General features: G+C 40.0%; 1 protein-coding gene across 8 annotated transcripts in view; it reads left to right on the forward strand.

The window, feature by feature from the left end:
• PTPRK (protein tyrosine phosphatase receptor type K) overlaps nt 1-27,836 on the forward strand; it is a 326,159-nt gene that overhangs the window by 46,833 nt on the left and 251,490 nt on the right. For all 8 annotated transcript variants that reach the window (XM_075414077.1, XM_075414080.1, XM_075414079.1 and 5 more), the window contains exon 2: nt 5,711-5,982. In XM_075414077.1, coding sequence (XP_075270192.1) covers nt 5,711-5,982 — 272 coding nt within the window. The remainder of the gene's footprint in view (nt 1-5,710; nt 5,983-27,836) is intronic.

Genomic DNA, 27,836 nt, shown 5'->3' on the forward strand with positions numbered 1-27,836 from the left:
ATATACAGATATATTTAATAATAGGGCCAAGGAAAAGTCTAGTGTCTCTTTATTCCATATCTATGTAAATGCCTTTTAGCGAGTTCATGAAGAAGTGCTGAATAGGCAGCAAATCTTGCTGAAAGTCAGATTCTAAAGCTGAATTCTGGGCCTGAGCTGGGTAAAGGCTTAGGAGGCAGTGTTATTTAGCTGTTACATGCTCTAATGTTTCTATTCTATGCGGAAGAGAATTGGATTGACCTTTCAGATCAGGAATAATATTAGGAGCTATTAACTGGCAAATAAATAGAAGGGGACTTCAGAGAAGAAAAGCAAAAATGGGAGGATGGAGTTTGATTTGGAGAAATGTAAGCTAGCTGTAAACAGGAGAAAGAACACCTCAGTGTGGCTGGGAGAAAGGGAACGTTCCTTATGGGTTTGAAATATAGTGAACTCGCAAGTATGGGGAAGAGTCTTTCGGGAATCACTGAACCAACATCAATGTCAAACTATATGCTTCAAGAAGAATGTTACTGATGAGTTGTGATGCATTTTATAACAGGCCTGCTGCCAGAGTTAACTAAAGACTGTGTGCTTGGGCACAGTGAAAAATGGACAGTGAAAGGAATAGTTAAGAGCAATGGCTCTTTGTCCAGTTGTAAATTGTGACTTTGGATACTTTTCACCTCTAATTTCTTACGGCATCATCCAAAGATGAAATTTATTCTTTCTGTCTTGTAAGAAGAAAAACTGAAGTTTTGCTCTTTCATGTTTCAAGCTTTTCTTTCTTCATTGCCCAAGATACGGATTTTTAATTTTTTTTTATCATTTTTTTTAATGAGGCAACTCACAACTTCCTTATTATAAAATCTTATTGGAAAAAGGACACAGGTCCGTTGCCTTTTTTTTTTTTTTTGCTTGTCTGCAAGGGAAGTAGGTATATAGAATATTTAACATGTGCTGGTGCTTGATCTGGTAGGCTAATAACTATGGCAAAAGTCACAGTGCCTGGCTCTACTGGGATTTAATAAAACAGCTAGTATATGCAGTATCTAGCTGCAGTTAGGTAAAACTATCTAACTGCTACTATTTACCTTTTTGGCAGCTGTGCTGGGTTGACCTTGGCCAGATCCCCACCCAGGTGCTCTTTCACTCCCTTCTTCAACAGCACAAGGGGACAAAACAAGATGGAAAAGCTCATGGGTTGAGACAAATGACAGGGCGATCACTTTTTTGGGAAATCACTATTACTGATTGTCATGGGCAAAACTTTACTTGGGAAAAAATTAATTTAATTGCCCACCACCAGTGCAGGGGGATGGGGACTGGGGGCGGTGGGCAGTGCTGCCCCTTGCTCGTCACCCTGTTCCCCTGCTCCAGCCTGGAGCACTGTTGTGAATAGTTGTCTCTAACAGTTGCTCTAAATTCTCATTGAAAATATCAGATAGATAGTTAATCTTAGGGATTACTAAATTTGTGAGCTTTTCCCTCATTTATACTTCATGTTTCTGCCAAGACCAAGAATATGTTACTGTCTATTTTGTGATTGCCTGTCCTCTTGTTCGTTCTCTGTTTTAACATTAAATATCTGGGTAGTTGTTCACTGTGGCTTGAAATGGTTTGCTGAGGTTTGCTTACCAGCTCTTGCTTTTGTACTGTGCTGATATTGCCTCTAATAAAAATCCAAGGAGTCGGTTAGTTCCAGAAACTGGCTGGTTGGCTGTTTTGTCATCCCTTTATTAAATTACATCGATTAATTGAAAACTTTTGACTTGGTAATTTGTTTCCTGTGTGTGTGAGGTTTTTTCGTATGCAGTTATACCTATGTTTCACTGTTTGTGCATAAATATAAATGCTGTCTGCCCATTTACATGATCAGCTGAGTGTTGCAGTAGCTGTACGTGAGAACACGTCAGATGTTTGCCTTACCTCGTGGGATCTCTGTGTGCTAATATCTAAGTGTACGCTGGACTGTACATTACCTTTGAAAGTCTTGTTTTTAATAATTGTATTTATTTTGAGGGGTATTTGGATAGCATTATAAATTACTGTCTCTCATCAGCACAGTTCTGGTTCACTGTAGCTAATTATTTAAAAGTTAAAAAGAAAATCTTCTGGTACTGGTTTTATTTAATCCTTTTACTTCCTGTCTAATAACACTTATGAAATGCATACATTTGTTTTGTTGTGTGACGGGGCATTTAGTGCTAATTCTGTGAGCACACATGTTCGTAGGGATGCATCCCTACTACGATCCTTCTTCCAGTGGACGTTGCTTTATAGAAGTAGTGTGTAACATTAGCCAATACCTATCAAGTTTGAAAACTTTATATCTTGTTCTCGTGAACACTATGCTAGCTCTAACTTAGCTAGACATCTAATTATAAATCTTTTGTTTCAAACAAAAGTTCTTTCTATAATTTCTGGTATTCATGTTTATGTGGCCTCATTTGTTTTAATAGATTGCAGAGCAACCTGTATACCACATACATAGTAAAATGAAATGCAGTTTTCAGTGTTGAAGGAAATGCTTGTTTAAAAAAAAATGTTGGGAGGGTATTTAGGGCTGAAGTTTTGCATAAAGTTTTAAAGTTTTGACTTAAGATATTACAAGCATGTATAAATGGGAAAAAAACACCAACTCTTTCAATCCTATTCTAGTACATATTATTTCTTTACAAAGAAACAATGACTTTCTTATAAGAGCCATAAGAAAATATTTTCTATGTTTTTTGAGGATATAAATTTGATGTATAGTTTACTTTGGCATTGGCTTCTGACTTTCTTGGAGTAGGTAGCCAACTGAGGAAGGAGTAAGGTTGTATACATTCATGGGATATAGCCTCTTAAGAAATTTAGAAAAGGCGGGTGAGGGGAAGTAATTTGCAAGATGCTGAACAGATGCTTTGGCTTTGTGACAAAAGGTTTATGAATGCTGTCTGGAGCATTTCATGAAATGCTGTAGGACTAACACATGTAGATAGATATATGCAAATTTACTGCTAAGTATTTTTAAATGATAAAAAATGAGGTTGAAGAAGTAGAGTAGTATAAAATGTGTCGATATGCAGAAAAATGTATGTTGGACCTTCCAATGACTATAGCAGATTAGTGATTTTTTTGTTTCCTCCCAATGATTTTATCTTGAGATAGTTGAAAGAAACAACATTTAAAAAATTCTGCAAATGTCAGTTCTTATATTTGGCTCCTTCCAATAATGGATTCTGCTTATAATTCTACTTATTAATGAAGTGCTTATGTTACGTTATAGTAGAGTTTTTTCTTTATTTTTTTTAAGATTAGTATTAAAAATCAAGATCCCAGCACTGTACTTTACAGAATCACAGAATCACAGAATAGTAGGGGTTGGAAGGGACCTCTGTGGGTCATCTAGTCCAGCCCTCCTGCCGAAGCAGGGTCACCTACAGCAAGCTGCACAGGACCTTGTCCAGGCGGGTCTTGAATATCTCCAGAGAAGGAGACTCCACACCCTCCCTGGGCAGCCTGTTCCAGTGCTCCATCACCCTCAGATGGAAGAAGTTCTTCCTCGTGTTCAGACGGAACTTCCTGTGCTTCAATTTGTGCCCATTGCCCCTTGTCCTGTCTCTGGGCACCACTGAAAAGAGCTTGGCCCCATCCTCCTGACACCCACCCTTCAGATATTTGTAAGTATATATTAGGTCCCCTCATAGCCTTCTCTTCTTCAGGCTGAACAAGCCCACCTCCCTCAGCCTCTCCTCGTAGCAGAGATGTTCCAGTCCCCTCACCATCCTTGTAGCCCTCCGCTGGACTCTCTCCAGTAGCTCTTCATCCTTCTTGAACTGGGGAGCCCAGAACTGGACACAGTACTCTAGATGAGGCCTCACCAGGGCAGTGTAGAGGGGAAGGAGAACCTCCCTCGTCCTGCTGGCCACACTCTTCTTGATGCACCCCAGGATCCCATTGGCTTTCTTGGCAGCCAGGGCACGCTGCTGGCTCATGGTTAACCTGTCGTCCACCAGGACACCCAGGTCCCTCTCCGCAGAGCTGCTCTCCAGCAGGTCCACCCCAAGCCTGTACTGGTGCATGAGGTTGTTCCTCCCCAGGTGCAGGACCCTGCATTTGGCTTTGTTGAACCTCATCAGGTTCCTCTCTGCCCAGCTTTGCAGCCTATCCAGGTCACGCTGAATGGCAGCACAGCCTTCTGGTGTATCTACCACTCCTCCCAGTTTGGTGTCATCAGCAAACTTGCTGAGGGTACATTCTAACTCTTCATCCAGCTCTTTAGTAAGAGCTGCTTTCATTCTATAGTATTGCTTTCTTTTTTGTTACAATTTTTTAAGCACAGGATTGCTTTACAGGCCAGTAAATTAGCATGTCACACAGATGACATAATGTATATACGTAAATTTTCATGTTCTGAGCTTGTCAACAGTTCTCAGAATTGTTAATACAAATGTGTAGGACATACTGGAACACAACAGTTCCTTATTGCCTAAAAATCAAAGGGCAAAACTTGATGTACAGAATGGTAATAAGGTATACAAATACATACTTTGGAGAAGATTTTCCAACCATAAATATTCATTCATGTACATACTCTCAGGACTTCCATGGGGCTTCTCATTTGGACAAGCACTCACAAATCTATAATTTTTTTGAAATTTTTGTTAATTTTTGAACTGTATTTTTTCTGGACTTCATCACGGCTTTCTTCAGGAGGAAGGGCTCTTTATTATGGTGCTTTTTAGGACTGGAGGTAGAAGGAAAATCTGTCAGCTTGAAGATTTGGAATCATTAAGCAGGCAGGTAGGTAAGCTCAGGTTAGGAACCTTTCCTGCGGCAAGGATTCAGGTTGTATACTGAGTTGGATTTTCTCACTTACTTGTAAAGTTTTGCCTAGCAGGCCGTGTCTCGGAAGCTTTATCCTGTGGGGTTCATTCACAAGATTGTACTTGGTGTAGATTTATTGCTCTTGAAGAAATGGGGCTGCTCTAGGGCTAGCATAGATGGTAGCCCTGTCTTTACTGTCCATTCTGCAGAATACTGAGACAAACTTTTTCAGTGTTATGTCCTCTATAATCTGTTTAAAAATCTGATTTCCGCTTTGTGCCTTTGTAGCTAGACAGGCTCAGCTTGTTCTGTCTTTTGTGTACTTGTAAAACAAATTTACAAGATAAGCTCCCTTCCAGCTATAGAAACTTCTGTTATCCCCTCAAATCCATTGGCAAATGGAGCAGCAAACCCAACTTTACAGGACAAATGTGGCTTGGTGTCCTAAGTGAGCTATTTCTATTGCTAATGTATCTAAAATTCAAGTCTACCTCTCTCTCTGGGTAAAGAAAGGTGTGATAAAGCTGCATTCAGGGATGTGGACCTTATTATTCCATATTTTTCATTTTCAGGAAACCTGTGGAGCATGTTGAGAGAATTTTGGCCTCAGTGACCTTGGAATAACGATGATTCTTTGCTCCTCTCATTATTTTTATTCAGTACATCTGTGATCCTGTTTCTAATTATCAGAGCTGAAAACAGGAGAGAGAAAAGTTTGTAGGTTGAAACATCTAGATAGGTCCTGAGAGATATGTGATGTCTTCTGTAGATACTGCTTCAGTGGTGGTTTCCGGGTATTTTATAGCTTGAAAATCCATGCATTCCACGCTTTTCACAGTGAACAATCAGTTTCTTGGTATTTGTCATTTTCCTTACTACTGTTTTGGGTTTTTTCCTTTCCCACTCGCTTCTTCTTTAGGATCATATATGATAGTGATTTCCTCAGATCACGACCCTGGAGAAAAGACTCGACTCCAGCTTCCAACGATGAAAGAAAATGATACTCACTGCATCGATTTCAGCTACCTTCTGTACAGCAAGAACGGAGCAAACCCGGGTACTTTGAACATTCTGGTTAGGGTGAACAAAGGGCCGCTGGCTAATCCCATCTGGAACGTTACCGGCTCCACTGGCAAAGACTGGCTTCGAGCGGAGTTGGCTGTCAGCACTTTTTGGCCCAACGAGTACCAGGTAAGCTTACAATAAATTCTGTTTAATGTATGTTCTATATATTCTATATTAGTTATAGAATATACATATATATTACTAGTTCATATATATTATATATATTGTATATAATCTATACATATTCTATATAAATTAAACAAAAGAGGTGATTGTTCAAAGTTATCTGTTACTGTATAATAGGAAAAAAGTAAGTTGGCAACAAGCCTCATTAAAAGAAATGATAAGGTTAAAGTTCAGGAACATCAAAAATCATAAACTCCCACAAATAAATTGCCTGTGCAACTGTAATTTGTACCTGTCTTCCCTCCTCTTTTGGATATGCCTGTGTTACTGTGCCTAATTACATGACTGTAAACTGTGGGTTTTTCCACATGAGATTTGCTTCATTTGCTGTACAGGCAGAACGGTGCTCACCTAATGAGCAGCTGCTTGGGACGTGTTTTTCTCCTGTTTGCTCGCTGTGGGACAAAACCACCTGCAGTGTAGGGCTGTTGTTTAGAGAGAAAAATTGTGTTGTTATTGCTAGATGCTGTTATTTGATTTGTTTGATTAACCTGAGAAAGTACCTGCAGCTGTTTCACTCAGTGGGTATTTGATGTGAAGGATGAATCTCATCCGCAGGCATTTTTGTCCTGGCATGTAGGAGGGGAAAGAGTTGTATTAGATGCAGTCGTCTGAGTTGTTACACCATGAGGTGTTATGTCATTGCTGTATGTAGTGCTTGCAGGCCTGCCTCTAAGGATGCTTCGGGTCATTAGTGCACTTGCAAACAGTTTGGATGTCCAGACTAGTTATCAGATGACGCAGAGTGGCCTCTTTATTAATGTTTTTCTTGAATAGTTGTGTTGTAGGAATATTTCTCAAGGTGCTTTTTGTAAAGTTCTTTGCAATTTCCCACCATCGAAATAATCTCCATAAAAACCAAACATCGGTGCAAGCAGCCTGACTTACATGGTGAAGCCAATGTAATTTACTATCATTTTATGTTTTTCTTTCGTTGTTCCCCCCCCCCCCCGTTTTTAATATTTTTATTTATAAAGCAATTTAATCTGCCAGTGACATTGAAACTGGGTGAAATTTGATTTAAAGTTCTGAAATCTGGTTTCATAAAGCTTGGCTGCTGAGGAGGTGTTTTATTAACCCTTTTATATTGCTAGAAAGTAGCTTTTGGTGTGCTTAAAAAAAAGAGGAGCCTTTTATAGCAGCATAGTAGTAATCAAGTATAGCAGTATTATATGCAGTAAATCAGGTTTCTGCTGACAGATGGCCAGGCTTGACAACGAGATTGGTGGTTGGGGCCTTATCTTAGCAGCATGGCCATTTTTCACTTACATTATAGCCTTCACATTATCTCTCTATAGACTGCGCTTAAATTCATTCCTTCCCATGCTTGGTCATCCAGCAGAATATTGAAATCATGTGTAACACAGTTTATTTTTAAAACAAAAATAAAACTGGAGTAGGACTGGAGAACTGTTAATGCAACCTGCCATGATTTGTGTATGACTGGCAAAATTGCTTTTATGAACGGGAGGGGAAATCTGCATGCTGTCCGTGCACGTCTGCTTGTTTGCACAAACAGAGTCAGTATCTTTGTGGTTTTAAGTGGTCCTTTGAGGTCTCAAAGTCAACATCGTTCTTCATTGTTCTTTTTTTTCTCTTTTTTCCTTTTTTTTTTTTTTTTGTGTGTGTATGTGTTAGTTTGGAGTTGAGTTACTCTTCGACATGGAGATCTTTTTTAATTTTTCTCATGGGGGTTCTTTGTGATAGAGCTCTAGCTCATGATTTTGGCTCTTTGGTCTACTTGGTGGTTGATGAGTTTAGCTAGCACTGAGGGAAATAAGCACTGGTATTTATAATGAGATGGAAGTGGTTCTTTGCTTAATTTAAGAATTGGATCCCTGCCTGTACAAGCAAGGTCACTGCTAGAGATAACTGTGGAGCACAACTGTTTTCATGTACTTTGTTAATCAGGTCAACTTCATTGCTGTTTCCTTCACTTTTAAGTGAGGGAAGAGCGGAGATTAGCAGGGGCTGAATAGCATGGGTTACATTGTAAGGAAGTCTTGGATGGTAACTTGCAAGTTAGCAGGATGGCCATGTTAGTAGTACTAATAAAGTGCTGCACCTCGGCTAATTAGCTCCTAAACAGCATTTCTGTGCACTGCTGTGCTTGGTTGAAGCTTTGTTGCTTCCTGTTTAAAACTAGCAGAGTGTTCTTGCATGTCCCTGCTCAACAGTATAGGTACAGCCTATGCATTTTTAGATGGACTTGACATTTCTTTTTACTCACAAGATACATGTAAGTATTTAAATAATCCATTTACTTGCCTTTCTTTATATTCTGTTGGGTGGAGTTTCTTTGTTTGCTTGGTTTATTTTTTTACTTCTTTATTTTATGACAAAACATAGTACACTTTATTACAATAGCTTTACTGGATGAAGCTGAATTTTTGTTTAGCTTCGTATCCTGTCTCTGATGGCAGATAACAGTGGAAGCTTGTAGGAACAGTTCACGAACAGGACAAATTCATGGTCACGCCTCTGCCAGAATTCACTTCCAGCCTTGAGCCTAATTGTGGTTCAAGAACCAAACCAGTGCTTTTATACTGCTGTTAGCCAGGGTTTTTTTGCACTGGTTTAAACTTCCAGTGACTACAGTGTATGTTACGTGACATTCTAATGTTAATTACGCACTAGGACCACTCCTGTGGGTTTGTCCATGCATGGGACCTGTAATTCCTCAGTTGTCATATTTTGCACTTGGGAAGTTTCGGCAGTCCTGTAATGATACAGTCTGTCTTCTCTCTGCCGCTAGCAAGGCATCTGCATCTTTTATTCTGTTTGTTTGACATGTGGATGAACTATCGAGGAAAAGGGTATGGGTAGAGAATCTCTTCGGATCGAGGCTATGACTTGATTTTAATCCTTGTTAGTTCTGGAACCTTTTTTTATTGCTCAGTTGGAAATATGCCACCTTTGACCTGCTTCAAGTTTGCTTCAAAGGAAAAATATTTTTGGATTTTTGTTGTTTAAACTTTGTAACTGTATTCGAGTTTTGTGTCTCTGTTGTCTGTGTTGGTACTAGTGTAACTCATTAGTTTATTTTAGTTGGGATGTTATTCCAGTCTGGATGCATTGTTTCGTCTAATGCTTCTGTTCATTTCCCCAAGTTCTCTCCTGCTTTGCACAATAGGAATTATCGAGCTGCTGAGGGCTGTCTCTTTCTTTCTGCTTCTGTCACATTCCTTTTCCACTTCTCTTCCCTTGCTACCTATGTTATCCTTTTTGAATTTGGGTTTTTGGGGTTTTGTTAGTTTGTTTTCGAATACTGTCTCCCAACAGTCCCTTGTTTCCTCTTTTTGTGTCTTCCCCAGAAAATTTATTGTGTTTCCACAGGGTCAAATCCTTGGATAATTCCTACTGTGCAAAGCTTGATCACCTGTGAGGACCACTTTGCAGTGTGAACCATGGGCCTTTTCGTTTTGGTTTTATATTGCATCTCTGTGGCTTTTGTAACCTTTGATCAGAAACTGATAAAGAAACTCTTGACTTGGAACCATAAATGTCAAACTTGTAAAAAATTAGTTATTTGGTTTCTTTATGGTTCTTTAAAACTTTATTATACAGTAATGGTGCTCTGAAGAGGCTGGCTAGGATACCAGCTTGATAGGAGTGGTGGTTAGACTTGGAAGTATAGCTAGCAAAGTGAAAATACTGAACTGCACCAAGCAGGAGTTCTTTTATCAGTTCAGGAAGACTAACAATATGTGACCATTTAAACAAGTGCAGGAAAACTCTAAAAGCCAAATAATTCTCTTGCTGAACTGTGAATCCTGATATGAATAGTGAATCTGTTCTTTATTTTAGTATTGATGATATACAGGATTTATAACTGTTTTAAGTTGCTCGAAGATCTTGGAAAGTTATTTTCCTTTATGATCTTAAAAGGTACTGAAACTAATAGAAGTATAAGAGGAGAAGGATAGACTGTTTGAAGATTCACTAATGGTGTGTACAGTTGGGCCCTATGCCAGATAAATAGGAAATGGATTTCTTGTGAAATATAAGAATTTGTTGCCTTTTTGGATATCAGATCACTGTTCTGAACTCGCAGATGTGTGAGACTGTAAACAAGCTGCATGCAGAAAACTTTGGGAAAGTGGGGGATTAGATTTGATTTCGTCAGATGATACAGCTAAGAAAGGAAAGCAACAAGTGAAATGCTAGTGGAAAGTACAGAAGTACATAGAGCCTTTGTGAACTGCATAGGACTCAGTTATAGGCCAGCTTAAGAAGAAACCCCCCTCCCAAACTCCCACTTCTTATTTATAAGACAGATGTTCTTCATTGCATATGGTGTCTAACCTTGAAGCACTACGTAGCATTCAGAAAACCCAAAGAAGCTCTCCAAGAAAAGAAAGCGTTACAAAGGACTGGTATTTTAAAAGGATTTTATTTAAAATATATTGGAATACAGAAAATGACTTAAAATAATATCAAAGACATACCAGATGAATAGAACTGGGAAACAGACTCAATAGATAAGAATCAAATATAGAAAATGTATTTGAACATTTTAAGAAATGTTAAAACTTGCTGTAAGTCTTGGATGTTGAGTTGCGAGACAGTGAAAGTAGTCTTGTGGAAATCTCAGCTGAGCAAGAGTTCAGCGCCAGAAGAGTGGTCTGTGGCCGTGCGTGAGAGGCGATGAGTCAACAGGCTACGTTTCTCTGGCCTGGGAAAAGACACAGTTCAGGGCAATATGACAGAGTTCTGCAAAATGATCGCTGGCATGAAGGGTAATCCTCTTCCAGTTCAATAATTAAGGGCTTTTTTTGGTCTGATGGGGGAACCAGGCTGAAAAGAAGCAAGTGGAGGTGGGTCACACAGCACGCTGTAGACCCGCGGGAGTCTGTCAGAAGTAGCCCTTGTGGATGCCAGAGGAGTATGTAGGCTCAAGGAAATGGTGGGCAAGTTCTTGAAAGAGAACGATTCGAAATCAGTAATTAGGCAAAGAAATCTGGTAAGTCTCACGATCTGGAAGTAGGTGGAGGAGCAGACAATGTTGTATTGGGGCACACGGAAGTGATGTGCATTATTGCCGTGTTCTTATTTTTCCTTATGACCACTGTTAAAGAAAAGATGTTGCGGTAAGTGGGCCTTTGGCCTGAACTGCTAAGCCACGGGCAAGTTTTATGCACAGGGTGTCACAGGTTAAAGCAGGACATCAACATACTGAGTGACAGACACTCTCTATTAACCTCCACCCTACCACTACGAGAGGGGGAATGGAGGAAGAGGGAGAGAGAGACTTACAAATTGAATATAAAAAGTTTTATTAATAGCACTAATAATATTATTAATAAGAGAAATAATGTAAAATATCCAAAACCAGCACTGAGTTTCCCGGCGTTGGGTGCCAGGCGCTGGTGTCCGGGCAGCACCAGGCAGTCCTGGACTGGACTTGGCAGCAGATGGGAACTGGACTCAGGGATGCACGGATCGGAATCTGGATCAGGATCGCAGGCAGGACAATGAGCAGGGTCCTCTTCAGAAGCCGTCCATGGATGAAGACAGAGACACCCTCGTGATCCCCCAGCTTTAAACTGAGTATGACCTGCATGGCGTGGAATACTGCCTTGGTGAATATCGGGTCACCTGGCCTGTCCGCCCCTCCTCATAAGAATGACCCCTTCTGGCTCCTCACTTGCGGGACTTGAGAGATCTGTCAGTGGCCTTGGCTGCTGTAGTGATAATTATAAAGAGGGGCCTTTTTCTGCATTCCTTTCCTACCATTAGCTCAGTGTAACTGTAAACATCAGGTATTATCAGCTTTGGAGTGAACAGTGTCTGTAACATATGCAGCCAGCTTCAGAAAAATGGAGTTACTTAGAAGAACTTAGCTGGAAGGAGGATTCACTAATAGAGAATTGGTTCTGATTTCACCAAAACCAGGACGCAGGGCAAAGGCCTCTTCCTGCCCCCCCCCCCCCCCCCCCCCCCCCCCCCCCGCCCAGTGAATGTGTATTTAGTTTGTTTCTGCATTCTTAGGCAGACACTAAATGTAATTTTTATATTCTGTGGTTACTTAAACCAGTCTGGTCATATTCTGTGACAGCTTTAGTTCTGGCTGAAGAAATGAAAACTAACTTCATCTGCCACTGCCAGCCCTATGCCCATTTGTCTTGGCTCTTTTCCCCTTGTCATCTCTTTTCAATCTAACTTGCAGTAACAGATACGTTTAGACTTTTTAAAATCTGAATTTACAAATTAAGCCTTTTGAATTGTTCCATTTTCTAAGGATTCTCAGAAATAAAGTATGAACTTTTCTTTTGGTGAGTGGCTAGAATTTCATTCTAGCAGAGATATAAACTTGTAGTAAAATGTATTAGTAGAAGGTTGGCTAGATTTATGATTAAAGAAAATAAGTTCATATTTTTTAAACTGAGGCAGATAGCTGTTTGTTTTCCTTAAACTTGCAACAGCTTGTGTTTGGTAGGTAGTGTAAGTCACCAAAATGCTCCTCGTACAGGCACATCATTCTTTAGCACTCCTTTTGTGGCAGAACACTTTGAGGCTTTTAAGAATTTAGGGTCACTGTCCATAAACTATTTTGTTCCTAGTTCATTAATACACAATGAAATGGCTTATACATCTGTTTCCTTCTTTCCCCCCTAGTTTTCATCAGTTAATAGCACTTTTAACTGTCTTGCTGCTTAGCACTATCGCTAATGATTGAGAATTGGACCTCTTTGGAAATACCTCCAAATAGGAACTATTTTGCTTTCTTACCAGAAATGCTTTGTAAACCCGTAAGTGTTCTCCTGACTGTTACTTGCTAGACAACACTTAATCAAAAGACTGTCTGTCTTTATACGGTTTATTGAAGAGTTACTCAGAGAAATGCTTTTTATAATGGACTTTCTTATTGCTTTGCCAAGACTTGTTGGTACAAACAAAATACCATCTTTTTTTTTTAAACTGTTAGGATAAACATGGAAGTGTGCAAGCCTATCTGTCACACTTCTTCCAAGATGTTTATCAGTTTGTTGAGGACAAAGAAAGATTAAGTTCCAGCAGAGTGATTACCAGCAATGTGTTAATAATTTAGTTCTGTAGATAACAAAGCACTTGGAGCTCTCAAGGGAATTCTACAAATACTATCTCATTCCAGACTTCCAACTGGAAAATCATGGTGCACATGATGAAAGTGAGCGTTGCCCAAACAAGCCCAGCCATGGCTGAGGTGCCAGCCTCCAGGTTTTCAGTCCCACCAGAAGTGCTGGAGGTTTCATGGAAGCTCTTTCTTTGTTATTGGAAAGGACAGTGCTGCTCTTGACTGTTAGTTGAGGTCTGTGGCATCGTTTCAGTGGGGCCTGTTCTGCAGGCTAGCCACAGCATGCTTTTTCCATCCAGAATTAGTTCATTTGTGAGCATAGGAAGTTCCTGAGGGATAGTGGTGCCCAGTGACAGGACAAGGGGCAACGGGCACAAACTGAAGCATAGGAAGTTCCACCTGAAGATGAGGAAGAACTTCTTCATTTTGAGGGTGATGGAGCACTGGAACAGGTTGCCCAGGGAGGTTGTGGATTCTCCTTCACTGGAGACACTCAGACCCCGCCTGGATGCGGTCCTGTGCAGCCTGCTGTAGGCGACCCTGCTTCGGCAGGGGAGTTGGACTTAGATGACCCACAGAGGTCCCTTCCAACTCCGACTGTTCTGTGATTCTGTAACAGGGGAACAACGGTGGTAGGAAAGCACGTAAATGTTGGTGATACATGCTGTCATCTTTTCCCCTGTCTGTTGGGCTGTCTCCCCCTCCCCATTTTTTTTTTTCTTCTTTTTTTCTTAAGAGCTTTTAAATTGTCATGGAGATGTATATAATAGCTTTCTTATCTTTGTGGATTTATTTTTTGTTAGCCTGTTTCTGGGATACCTGGTTTGTGTTGTGGTCTGCTACATTAAAAAAAGAACAAATATGAGAAATTAGTGTCAAATAATTTTTACGATTAAAAATAGCACAGATTATTGTTAATCAGGTAAAATCTCTCAACCTTGTCTAAGCCAGTGACTCAAGCTGTACTTCTCCATTGCAAGCAGAGATGGCTCCACCTCTGCAAAACACCGAGAACTCCATTCCAGCAGAGACGTAGAAGAAATGACTTTGGACGCCTTGCTTTTTACAGGCTAAGGAACTATGGAGTCTGAACAATCACTTACATTGCTCTATCCTTAGTTCTGTGTTGAAGAAAAAATGAATTTTCAGAATTTTGAAGCTGAAGTGTTTGTATGTCTAGAAAGGAAATTTTAGCAACAAGGTAGCTCTTCAGAAAATAACACACTTTGCTAAGTTTAGTCCTTCCCTTTTCCTTTGTTTGAATTTTTCAATGCTGTCTTTTCCACTGCTTTGCTTTGTTATATTACAGTCTGTGAATAGCTTTCTTTTGTTCTACTGTGTTCTGGGTTTCCTTTGCTAAATGTATGATCTGAACTTAAAGCTACGGTAGAAATGTCATACTTGAAGCACTGGAGTATTGTAAGGAACTATGTGGCTATGCATACAAGACCTTCAGTTCTCTTTCCATCGAATAACGTAGTGTCAATGAGGCTGATGAGCATTTTGACTTTAACTGTTCCTTGCAAGACAGTGGAGATCTTCGGGGCAAGGTGATGAGAATTTAGTAGATGCTTGGCATTTCCAAGGGCAATGAAAGATTTGGAGATTAATGTACTGTGTGAGTCCATGTTATAAATTATCTTAATTACATAAAAGTCTCGGGTGTAGAACTGACTGTCTGTAAACTCATGAAGACTTACTTTGAGATAAATACATAATATTTTTAGCCAGTGCTTAATTTCTGATGAAATATATGTGACTTTAACCTCAGCGCTCTTCCAGGAAACATTCCACTCATCAGCAAGGTGGTATGCAAATTTCATATTAACCTTGATTGCCAAGATTATGAAAAGCCTGTAGCATCCCCCTCCCCATCATACAGCAGGCACTGTCAGGCAGTGAAGTGGAAAATATACTATTGCTAATCAGCCACCTCAGAGTCCCTGATTCAATTTTTCAGGAATAGAAGATTGACTGAAATCATGATGTGTAAATAAAGAAGTTCTGGATGGTTCCTTTTGTCAAGATTTTTCTTTTTTAGAATTTTTGTCTATAGTTGGAAAACATAATTACTCTTTACGTAAGAAGGTCACATTTTGCCATATTTTTATCAGCTCCTGCAAGATCCCATCCCTTTCGAAGAAAAATTGTGAATATCACGCTATCAAGGAGCTGGCAATGATATACTCTTCCAATTGGCTCTTCTTAAAATACATTTTTTCACATGGAAAGTGATATGAATGAAAGAGAGTTATGGTAGAGATCAGTGATATATGCTTGAAGTAGATGGATAAAGGAAAGCAGAAATTGGTAATACGTTATTTCATTATACAGATTCTGAAAAGACTGAGTAACAAATTGTGCTCTGCTAGTGGTTTTCCAGACTACCCCTAAGTGAAAGTAAATAAAAGAAAAAGTATAATAGTGCAGTATTGAATCGGTATCAAAAAGTTCACTAAAATCTCCTCAGTACAAAAATTGGAAACCAATCAGCCTCCCAATTTATAGGCCTTGAAGAGTCAGGGACTTGGACTTAGAAGTCTGAACTCGTCAATTCATCATTGATAAGATGTATTTTTAGGTAATTTTTGTTGTGAAGCATTGTATACTGCTAGGTGGATTTTCTACCCCACTTCCCCACCCCCTCCAATAATGCCTGTGTTGGAAAAAAAGTTTGCAGCCACTTAACTTTCTTTTTGTCCTTGCCTGCCTGTATTATTTAGGGCAAGATGAAATGCTGTAGAAACATTTTTGTTGTTGTTTTTTTGAGTCTGTGCACACCATGCTACAATGGGTTGGTTGTTTTGATGTTTGGTGGGGTTTTTTTTTTAATATTTTCTCTTTTTCTAATGCTGAATGGTGAACAAGCCTGAGGCTTGGAGGAGAGTCAAAAGGTTTTCTTTGTCCAGAGCAGTGTGTAATAGGAATCCCATGTTGACTGATGATGACCTCCTCATAGGGAAATAAATACCTCATATTTTATAATTCTCTCTATGTACTTTTTTTCTTTAGTTTAGACTTTGTTTGAGGTGACATTGAAAAACCAACTGAGATGATTGCTCTGAAGGAAAAAATATTCAAAATTCAAAGACAAGGGAAGAAGTGTAGCAATTGCTTTGCACTAGGATCACATTCTGATCAATTACGCAAGGTATGTGTATTTAAACAAATAAGCAAGCAAACAAATAAACCAGTATTGTTGATTTTTCCGCTTTGCTGAAAAGATCTTACAAAGTGTTTTAAAGACACCCCCCCACATCCTGCCAGACTGAAGTAAATTATACCCCTGTTCTGGATATTCTGAAACACCATCTGAAACAGAATAATTTTCTAGCTCTAAGGTAGCGATGGGAAGTTTGCAAACTAGTAATTGCCCTGTGGGTTGCAGGGCAATGGCACAGTCAGGCAGAGAGTGCTCTGGGCTCTGAGCCAGGATCTGTTGCATTGTCGTCTTTGCAGACATATGATTTTCTTCTTTGAGAGCGCTCTCTCTTATTCGTAGTAAGTTGTAGAGCTCCTTCACTATTTTCTTTAAATGTCTTTATGTGCAACTCCCAGAAGATTTAAAGAATTGGTATAAAACTTGTTGGAGTGGATTACTTCAGCAAAGTACCTTGGCTACCCAGAAGAACCCCTGTGCAATCCTGAGAGCCAGGCTGGGTTTTTTCCTGTGTGTATTTTTTTTTGTCTGTGTGCGTGTGGCCTCTGGGTCTTCTGGAGTCTTTTGTTTGTGGTCCACAAGACATTTTCATGTATCATTCATTTGCTGGAATAGGTTCTGTGGCTGGAAACCTTCTTGGTTTGACGATTTAGGGTTGCTCGCTGAGGTTGGGTTGGTGCACACGCCAGGATCACCGTGTCTCTGCCTGCCTCTCAAACAAGCAACAGCAGACGGAAACTCAACCCATAGCTCATCCTCTGTGTTGAGCCAGGACGGTGCATTAATGCTTGACAACTGCAAAGCAGAGTGAAGAAATGTTTTCCTTGGCTGGTGGAGGGAGCAGATCATGTGGGCATCCCTGCCAATGTGGAGCAGAGGAATTCATGGGTTTGTGGCAGTGTCGCTTTGCTGGCCTGCTGTGATGTGACGATCGTTGTCTTTACCAGGGTAGTGGTGTGTGTCTGTTTGGTGCCTATGTGAGTTGTTACCTTTAGAAATTTCATAACATAGTGATTTTTATTCTTTTTTTAGTCTTGAGTGATCAACCTTTTGGCTTGGATAACATAATTGACAATTACGGCAAAAAGTAGTCTTCACTATGCTCGCCAGGCAATGAGTTTATCTCGCAGATTGTACATTCTTCAGTAGATGTTGTCTGTTGGAAGAAAATAGCTTCTCAATTCTTTCTTTTTTAAACATATCAAATAATTATTTTAAAAAAATTTTATTATTGTGCTTGCATGTGGTGACTGAAATTTCAGTGCTGCAAGTTTTTAGTTCTTCAAATACAGGAGATGTACATCTGTTGCCTGGAGGTAGTAGAAGTTTGCTGCTGTTTATGGAACGAAATCTTTTACAAGCAAGGAAAGCATATTTGTTCAATTTGAATGATTTTACGATAAGCCTTTAAAAAAAATATTCCTATAGTGCCAACCTTCCCAGTGCACTTGTGAAGTTGTGGAAGAGGAATCAAATATGAGGAATTATATAGTGGCACTCGAGTGGGGGTGGTCTTGAGCTGTAAGAGAGAACAAGAAAAAAAGCAACAGAAGAGAAAGTGAAAGGAATGAATCGTATCTTCCAGCTGCCAAAGTTCACCAGCGAAATACCTTATATCTAGTGTGTGTCTGGGAACTGGTTGCTGCCCTTTGGGCATGTGTTATGCTCATGTCATGTAACTTTCGTAGGTTTGATCATGAGTTGACTTGGTTGGACCTGATTAATTTCAAAATTTGTGGTTGACTAGTTAATTTCAGAATTGGCTTTCATCTGAAAATGCAAAAAGAAAAAAAAAACCCACCAAAACTAAATTCCACTAACTTTGTGGACTTTAAGGCAGGAATGGAGACAGATAATCTTTCTTTTCTCTGAGTTTTTTCTTTCTTCTTGTGCGTTTAAAGGCAGACACACGTGTTCATGTGCTCACCCTCTCACATGTTTCTCACCCCCATCTGCTCCACCATGTTTAGGTGGTTACTGTAAACTTCTAGCCTTCACAAAATGAATGAAGAAACAATTGCAACCTGCGTAAGTCTGTCTTTCCCTCCTTTTTTTCTCTTGAGTTGTGTTACCTTTCATGTCAAATATCTGCTCACCCTTTTGTGTTTGTGTTGCCGATTGGCTCACTCTCTTTCAGAGGTTTTGTAGTTAAATAAAAACAAAAAAATATCAATTTCAGCTAGTGATGTGCTTCAATTGCCAGGTTGAACTTTGATGAACTGAACTTTGATGCTTCTCTAATTCTGGTTCCTGACCACGCAGCCACCGTGCTGCCTGTCTGGAGAGGAAGCCGAGGAGCAGTGAGGTCCTCCCTCAGTCTCAAACAGGCCTTTGAGAGGGCCAGGAGGGTGGCAGCGCTGTGGCCCTTGCTTCCCTCTCCTGCTGCACCCATGGTTGCAGTGAAGAGGACTGTGATGCTGGTAATCCCCCTGCCACCGCCCCTTTTCCAGGCTTCCCAGCTGCTGCCCGTGGAAAGGGTCTAGGGGAGGTCGGTGTGGGTCTTCCCTCTGCGCTGGCACAGGTCCCTTCGCTGCTGTGTAATCTCAGGCTTCCAGCGTGATATTTGGTCTTCTCCTTTGGCAGAGTGAGTATGTGCTGCCCTGTACGCTATGCTTGTACTTGTGAAGAACACACGGACCCAAAGAACATCATGTTTCTTAAAAATAAGTAAAACAATAATGAATAATAATAATACCACCAACAAAATGAAATAACTTCCCTTTTTCCATAATGGTAAGCCAAGGGGACGACAAGTTCCTGTTACCATGCTTCCAGTTTTTTTTGATGCAAATCTTAAAAATGGAGTAACAATCTGTTGTTCGGTTTTCTGCTGCTCTTAATGAGAGAAGGGTGAGCCCTACCATGTTGAACAAATTTCTCTCCTATATGACCCAAATTATTAAGCTATTTTGTGATGTACTGAAAACTGTGATAAGTTATCAATGTGGTGATGTGTTTTGTTTGATACAGGTTAAAATATCAAGCAGCTTGCAACACATTGCAGTCAAATTTGTAGGTTACAAAAGAATATTTTCTGTCATAGGTATAGACAGGAGACCAGTTGGTTTTTTTGTGCCAGTGAACAATAGAAATCATGGAACAAAGCTGGAATTTGCTTGGTTGGCATGTTGCTATTTTACCCAGAAATGGCAAACACCAAGTGTGATGATGGGTGTACGTGGGGTGCAGTTTGTATGTACGTCAGCATGTGTTTGCATGTGCCTAGGGTTTTGGGTTTTTTTGCTGTTGTTTTTGTAAGGATAAAAAATGAACCCTAAAGTAAAGCATCATCTTTGGTCCTGGATGCAGTTGTGAGATATTAACACCATATATATTTGAACAATGAAAGGGAATACAGTTTAACAGCAGCTGTCTAGTTTTCCACAGAGAGCTGGAACATCAGGTGTGCTTAACTTGGTGGCATTGAATTCAGTCTGAATTGCATTGCTCAAGTGGCGATTTATTACTGATTTGTCCAAAGTATAACGTGTAGTAGAACCAATGTTTTTCAAAAAGCTGTGTGAGTAGTTTCACTTTTATGTTTGTCTTGGTTCAGAAATCCTAGTGAAATAGAACATGGCATGCATTTTAATATATTATTTGTTTACATATGTTAGATAAATGTTGCATAGCACGTTGAAACAGAAAAATGTGTTAAGAGGGTATTTTGTCACAACAAAGCAGTTAAACTAGGCACATGAGCTTTCTTTGACTGCAGCTTTACAGAGCCACTAGTTAGGTTCAATGCATTTGGTAGAACGGCCCCACAAATTAGAAGAGGCTTGTTTGGGTTTTTTCATTTTAAAAATTGTAACGGTAGAGCTTTCATTTTCCAGCAATTTACTCCCTTCCCCACCATTCTGCTGTTTTTCTCTTGTGAAGGGTATTATGTGTGGTAAGACAGTACTGAAAAATATGCATGCTTCAGGACCTTGTTGACTGTGGTCAGATGTGTAATGGGGAAGTCTGCTGAAATACAAATGTCTTCATGTTTCTACTTCTATAGTTAGAGAGCATTTTATTTTGAGCATATGTATGTCTTGCTCATGCCCACAAAGGAGTGGCAGGATCAGTAGTACTGGCAATAAGCTTAGTTTCTTTTTGTGTGAATCTGAAAATGTCAGTGTAATCCAGGTATAGATATTCCTAATAACCACTGAGGGTTATGACTTTACTCAAAAGTAAAGTCATAACGAAGGCAAGTAACTTTCTTCTCCAGTTTAATTAGAGTGTTAATTAAATTGGTAAAACTAGCTTGTCCTTTTTAAATCCATAGTAATTTAACTGCAGTAAGTCTACTGTGTTGTAAAAACCAGTTCAGTGAGTGCCGGGTGCGGCGGAGCCCGCAGAGCAGTTTCCCTGCTGCAGAACGCTTCCAGCGCAAACTCTGCGGAAACCACCTTGGGAGCTTCGCTTCACAGGCAAGATTTGGCTAACGCATTCGAAATCCTTATACTTTCACAACAGTCTTTTCTGATAAGTTTCAGGAAAAAATACTGTGGGTTGGGCCAGGATGGGGCCAAAGCACAGCACATGAAAGATAATTTAATTGTGTCATTTTGCAAGTGCTGCCTCTTCCCCTCAGTGCTCTTTTTCCTTCCTCCCTGTGCAAGTTCTTTCTATTTCAGTGGGGAAATAAAAAAAAAGAAATTAAAAAAATATTACTAATTAAAAACTGGAAAATTGCAAGCCTGCCAAAACAAAGCCAAACAAAACCACACAGCAAGAATAAAGTCATTCCATGCAAGGCTGGTGGCTGGTGGCAGCCTGGGGTGGCTGGAGAGGGCGATGCTGCCCGCATGGTTGTGGGAGAGCGGGCAGGGTTACGCAGCGGGGGGAAGCGAGGGACCAGATTGGGGACCAGAAGGCTCTGGCACTTCATAGGCCATGGGTCAGCACAGCTCTGCCTTTGATACTGTGACCAAGGCTGTGGCAGAACTAGCCGGGACTTGTAACTTGACGCTGCGCTGCTGCTTTGTGGGGAAACAAAAGTCTTTATTTCCATTTAAGATTTGGGAGGTTGTTTTCTCAGGGTTGGTTGGTAGAAAAGCTTGCGCCAGCACTGTTTCAAGGCTTTACTTTAGGCACATCTTCACCCTTCGTGTTCGAGCAGGGAATTTTCTGAACCTCTTATAAATGCAAGCTGCTGTAGGGCGTTTTTCTCAGAAGTCTGCAGGAGGACGTGGAAGGGGTAAATGGCCATGAAGGCTCCAGATGCGGGTATCAGCAGAGGACAAGCTGCTGGAGCAGTCACCAGCAGAAGGCAAAGGCAGGGGAGGACGGTGGAAAGCTGTCACCTTGGCTACAACTTGCGAGAGCTGGGACATCAGTAACAGGCAACAAATCTTTCTGGAGGCATTATTTAACAGCCAATTAAATTGCCTCTGGAGCACTGATGGCCATAAGAAGTGAGTGCAGGAGTATTTCTAGGGAGAATTTATTTTTGGCAAAAGTTGTTAGTGATTGTAGATACTTACTGCAGAAAATATATGTCAAAATGAGGGTAGGATCTGCTGCCTTAAATGTAGTCAACGTATTTAGTGTGTTTATTTGGCTAAAATGTGAATTAGTGATTAATATTGTTTTTAAATCGTAACAAAACAATCAAGCATAGTTTTCATAAAAGTGGAAAACCAGGTCAATTTCAAACCATATAAACTGGGAAGTTTAACAATTTGAATAGTGTTTGGTAGAGCTGATTTATTCCGAAGTGAGAACAGGAACAGATACTTCATGCCTTCAAAGATGATGTAGAGGAGGTGTGCAGCTCCAAATGGAACTTGTCCGTGTAGAAGCCCTAAGCTGAAATGATTTTTTTTTTTCATATCACTTCTCCAAAAGTGCTATATGAAGCTAAAGCTGAACATCTGAAAAATGGTCCAAGAAAACTTACCAGGCATAGAAGCTGGACTTCTAATTTTCCATTGGTATCATTCATGGAGTTTACAATCAGTTTAGTTTGTAAAAGAAAATTATACAGTTTGTGTTTAAGTTAAAATGTGGCTTCATTTGAGTGCTTCACTTTTATTAGTTCAATTACTGTAATTTTAAACGTAGTAAATTTTCATGGTGTACAAAGGAGTCTTATAGCAGATCTTAATTGCTTTTCTGAATTCTTTGGTTTCTTATAAATATTGTGATTCTAGTTGATAGGTAGTTTTTACCTACATTATTTAATGTTGAGGTTTTCACAGGTGTCTCCTCCTTTAGTGCCACGGTGATGATATTTAAGATATAATTAAAGTTTACAATTTAGAGCTGTAGGAGCTGTGTTATGTCTGCTCTAATATGGTTACAAAATTAAGTTGGCTATGTAGAGAATAGGAATAAAATTTGGTTGCAAAACTGATAGAGATTGCCTGCAGAAATATACTAAGTATTCAAAAAAGAAAGTTTTGTTAATTTTTTTTATGTACAGTATTTTCAAATAAATCATGAAGGAAGGGGGCTGAATGAGTCTTTAGTCTAGAGGATGCTGTTCTGGTGTAACATTTTTCAGGAAGTATTGATATTCTTCTGATGTTCTCTAGGGAGAGTTTTCACACCTACTATTTAAAATAAAGCTAGGATCTGCAGGGTTTGTTAGTAAATCCAGATGTGGTTGTTAGTGGACTTTAGTATTTTTTCACTTACTGTTGTTTCTTTTGCTAGCTAATGTACTTAAGCTTTGATTTTCTTAGTATTAGGAAGACATATCAAGTGGCTGCCATTGAATGCAAGTTCTCACATAGCAGTGGGAACAGTGTGTCCTATTTACTTACTTCTGTTGGCATGGCAGGTAGCAGTAAAGGCAACTTTAAAAATATGGTGTTTCAGTTTCTCTTTCAGGTTGTCTTTCCCAAGCTAATTAAAATGAAAAATACCCCCTCCCCTCCATCCCCTGATGGTGAGTTGCTGTGTTATCTCTTCTCTTCCACTCTGCTTGGGGGTAGCTTCGCAGGCAGCATGAGATACCTCTTCTGCCAAATTTAGGGAAGATTCAAACTTCTGGCCACTTTCTTCTACCTTGTCTTCCTCGTCAACATCTACCTAATTTTCAAATTGATCAACTGTACTACAGCATTCAGTATTTTAATTTTACAAATGAATCTTTGCTGTTTTTCTCAAAGGAGTAGTTTGTTCCTTCAGACCTGTTTCCTTTCCTGTAAATGAGCTGTTGGTATTGTGCTGGTTGTAAGCTGTCTTTTCTAAGAATGATTGATATTGAACCGATACACTACAGCTGGTGCAGACCAAGGAAAACAGTGGTCCTGAAAGCAAGTAACAACAACTCAGTTTGGTCATGAATTGGTCTGTCTCTTCTGCTTAGCTGCGGTATCCCAGGACATGTGTTTCCTGAAGTGAAATGTAAACTGTTTTTAATAACTGATCCTTGATAGCTGATTTAGATATTTTGTGTACCATTAATCTTTGTCGTGTCTTGCAGGCATGTATCCATCACTGAAATCAGCCCTTCAATAGTGTTTGGTAGCATTGATTCGATATCTCTGTGTGTCACTGCAGCAGCTCTAAGTTGTCAGAAAAGAGGATGAGATCTGCTCAGTAAGCAGGATACTCTAAAGCTAAAGATGATTTGCGTGGGGTGTGTTAAGAGTGGTCTATAGGTGCCTTCCCAGTGAAATCAAACGTCACAACCTGGGTGTATGTAAACCCAAGTCAGGAATAAATTGCTGTCAGAATAGAGCACAGCGTGACCACTGACAGACAGCTACAGTCTTACAGTGGAACTGCAAGTTCAAGAAATCCCCAAAGTCCACTGTGTTAACCACGTTCAGCCTCTCACATTCAAATTTGCAATGCAGTCAGCAGTCCCAGTTTGCTTAACCCCACAGTGGAGACGGAGACATGGTCATGCTACACATCTTAGTCCGTCAAAGGACTCAATACAGATGCAGTGAGCACAATGCACAGCTGGAGAATACAGGGATTATTTGTAATGCTAAGGCAACTTGCATGCTGAAGATTTTTGATAGACAGGGTGTTAACTTAGTGTGCATTTTCATACAGTAAACAATGAGAATTAACGAGATATTTCACTTGACAATAACATGAGGAATATGTTTTGTATGTTCAGCTGCTGTATGGAACTGGAGTCCGCGGAACAAAGCTAATACTGCCATATGTAATGTCACTTAGCAGCTGTGAAGCTTTTTTTTGGTGTCAAAAAACATCAGTTAATGATTTTTAGTTGTTTCTAATACAAGAATTTAAAAAGTTCAATGATGTCATCTACTACTGTAATGTCCCCAGTTACAAACATTGGAGACGAACTTAATTCATGCTTGGCAGGTATGTGCTTTAAACCGCTGTGTAGTCTGGTATTCCTATGTGCCTTTTGAACATACTCATGTTAAAAGCAGTTAGTCTCTCAGTTCAGATAGGGCTTTTCTGGGCTGCTGTCAGGAGAAACTGGCTTTACAAGTCAGGGTTGTATTGATTTGCTTCGGCGGAGCTACCTCAGCAGTGCCCTCTGCGTTGTGGGGTTTGTTGTTCTTGCTGAACGGCAATTTCAGGAGAAAACTGAAAAATTCTCACAAGGCTGTAACTGCCGTCTTTCATCTTAAAATCACTTCCAACAGAAAGGAAAGATCATTACTCCCAAGGTGTAGTTAGAAGTAGTGTACTATCATGTCATCTTAGTTCAGATTATATTCACTTATTCAAGAGGCCAAGGCAGGAAGGATCCAAGATGACACTGGTGCTAAACTGAGCTCATTGAAGCTGTGAAGGTTTTACAGTTTGTCTGCCAAAGAGGCAGCTGAACTATAGCGAAAAAGCAATTACTTTTCTCAAGATAGAAGAGCCTTTTAATAGAGATGTGATTTTTCAATATGTTTAATCCAACTTCCTAAGTTAATATGAAACATAACAGTAAAAAGGTTCTGTATCCGTCCATGTAGCTACACTTGTTAGACATGTAATTTCTTCTCCTTCCTCCAGTTTCTGAAGGACAGGGCCGTGCTGGTGGATTCTGTGTTGTGTAGAGAGTGGTGAGCACAGAAGTAGACCCTGTTTTGTTGTGGATTCATTTATATTTAGTTATTCATAAGCACCTGCTATTGAATAGTTCTTTATTTGGGTATTCTCATTTCAAAATACCATATTTCTGTGCACTCTTAACTACTGGTTCTGGAAAAATGCCCTCACCTTGGACTTGTTCGTGAACAGCTGTACTGAGTAACTGCATATAGACAAGACCGTAATCTTTCCTGATGAGTATAAATACATATTTATTGAAGTAGCTGAAGTTGTTAACAGATGGCAGATGGAAGTAAAAACATATTGTGTGCACTGCTCCTTCTTTCTTCATTCTTCTCTCCTCCTCTATTTGGGGAAACCAGAAAGAGAATAATCATGTGTTCTTGAAAACTGGATGTAACTGCTCTGCCAATGAGCTTTCAAACACTCCGCTTCCAACAAAAGAGTTTTAATGTCTCATGCCTTTGCAGAGCTGGAAAATGTTAAATAACACTTCTAAGAAAAACATCATAGCAACTCCTTGTCATCTTTTTAGAGCAGAACATAGATATTTGCACGACAGAATGTCAATCAGAATTTGAAGTGATCTTTTTTTTTGTCCATTTGAATAGAGAAGTACTTAGTTCTGCTGATGTTATAAAGATCTTAAATGCTTAACTTTTGGTGAAGAACAGTGATTTTTAAACAGCTTTGAGGGAGGTATGGAATCTTGAGCCCCTAATAATTTTTGTAGGAAAATGAGGGAAGCCCTTCTTTCCTTGAAGCATATTGAGCAGTACACGTCCTCCTTAGTTACTCTGCCTGAGGGTCATTTTTCTGTACATGGCAACAATTGAAGGAAATCCTTGAGAATTTTGGAAGCTTACTTGCCTTTTTTCTTTTCTTTTTTTTTTTTTTTTTTTTTTAAAACCATCTGTCCCAGCAAATTACTAGGCTTTTTTTTGTTGTTGTTGGTTTACAAAGTACTTCTAAGGCTGTTGGTTATTTGGGTGCGTGCGTGCTTCTTTTTTGATAGTAAATGTTTGGGAAGGATTGAGTGTGACAGTAATTTGAAAGGACAAAACTTCTGATGTTTATTGCCATCTCGCGAAGTTAGTGTGAGCTGCAGTTACTCTTAAGCAACTTACATAGGGTTAGCTATCAGAGGTGAGGTTTGGGAGTGCTGTGGCTTCCATGTAGCTTTTATTTTTCTATTTTGCTGGGGATTCATTTGCTTTTTCTGAAGTGTTTTAGTTTTATATTACATTATTATTCCCTACCCATGATAACTCTTTTTTTTTATTTGAAGTTAATGGTGGATTTAGTATATGATACTGGATAAAAACGGTAGGAATCGTTCAGGCATTCTTGCCTGAATTACAGCACGTCTTCAGAGAAATCACTCTCTGTTTTTTCCATTGGAAGACTTCATTCACCCACTTTGCTCATCTAAAGAGCAGGAAACCTGGTGAGTAGCGTCTGCAGGAGAGCAGTAGAGACAGATTAAAACTGTGAGAAGACTGATGTCTGGAAATTCCAGGAATTGCAGTTTGAACTGGAGACAATAACTTCACTTATGGAAGGAGTAGGAACATCCTTGGGGCATCATAAAGTGAGGCAGTCAAGCCTGCCTGCAGTTTCACAGGAGTTTGTGAATGTGTTCCCCTCCCTACCATCCCCAGTGTGAGTCAGCCAGAGTCTCCTTGGCCCCAGAGAGCTTCTAAGTGTTTAGTAGGGGAGATACTTCGGGTCACAGGAAAGCGTGAAGCTGCTTTGTCTGTGATTTCAGGTTCGTTATTGCCCTAAAAGGTGAACTTGTTACAGTTCTAATTTATTTAACGTAGTTGGCTCCTTCATGTGTGGCCCCATATTGCGTGAGGGTTGGAAGCGGGAAGGGCTGGAGGAGAGGCGAGGGCACTTTTGCCAGCCCCAAAGCCCCAGGAGGATCCCTCCCCCGTTTGTGGCTGTGCAGGGCTACTGCTCATGCCCTGCGCGCTTTGGGACTCCTGGGACCAACCTGCTGGTTTAACCCATTAGCCTGGCAAAAAAAAAACCACGTTATCGCTGCAATGAAAGTCAGTAGAGCAGAGCTGCTTTGGCTTCTGGAAGGGTCTGATGAGCTTCGATGCTGGCAGAAGGTGGGACGTGGGCTGTGCGGGGAGAAACAGTGAAATTAAGAGGGAAACCGGCCCTTGCTGATGGGAAAGTGCTAATAGGGTCAGCTGCTTGTTAACGTGTTGCCAAAGCTATCTAAATTTCAGGAAACTAAACTTTTTTTTTGTCTTTGAAGCTTGTGTGTTATAATTTATTAGGCCATTTCAAACATTTAGTTTAGCGTATCTGTGAATCCCAAGTCTTTCTTAACATGATCAAAAGCTGAAAATGACAAAAGGTTGCAATACAGACACTTGTTAAGAGCCAAATATATGAAGGGTCTGAAAATAACCCTATGAATAGGATCTGTATTGCCTAGTACTTCTTTACAGTGTTTTTGGATCAAGTAGGGATGTGTTCTTGGGGTTCCGAAAGAAAACGAAGTGCTGTTCCATGGGTTTATACATTTAAAAACTGAACATTCTGTGTTCACGTAAAAAAAGTCACCACTTCTGTGTACTATGT

Source organism: Opisthocomus hoazin, chromosome 2, assembly GCF_030867145.1.
Source record: "Opisthocomus hoazin isolate bOpiHoa1 chromosome 2, bOpiHoa1.hap1, whole genome shotgun sequence".
NCBI lineage: Eukaryota > Metazoa > Chordata > Aves > Opisthocomiformes > Opisthocomidae > Opisthocomus > Opisthocomus hoazin.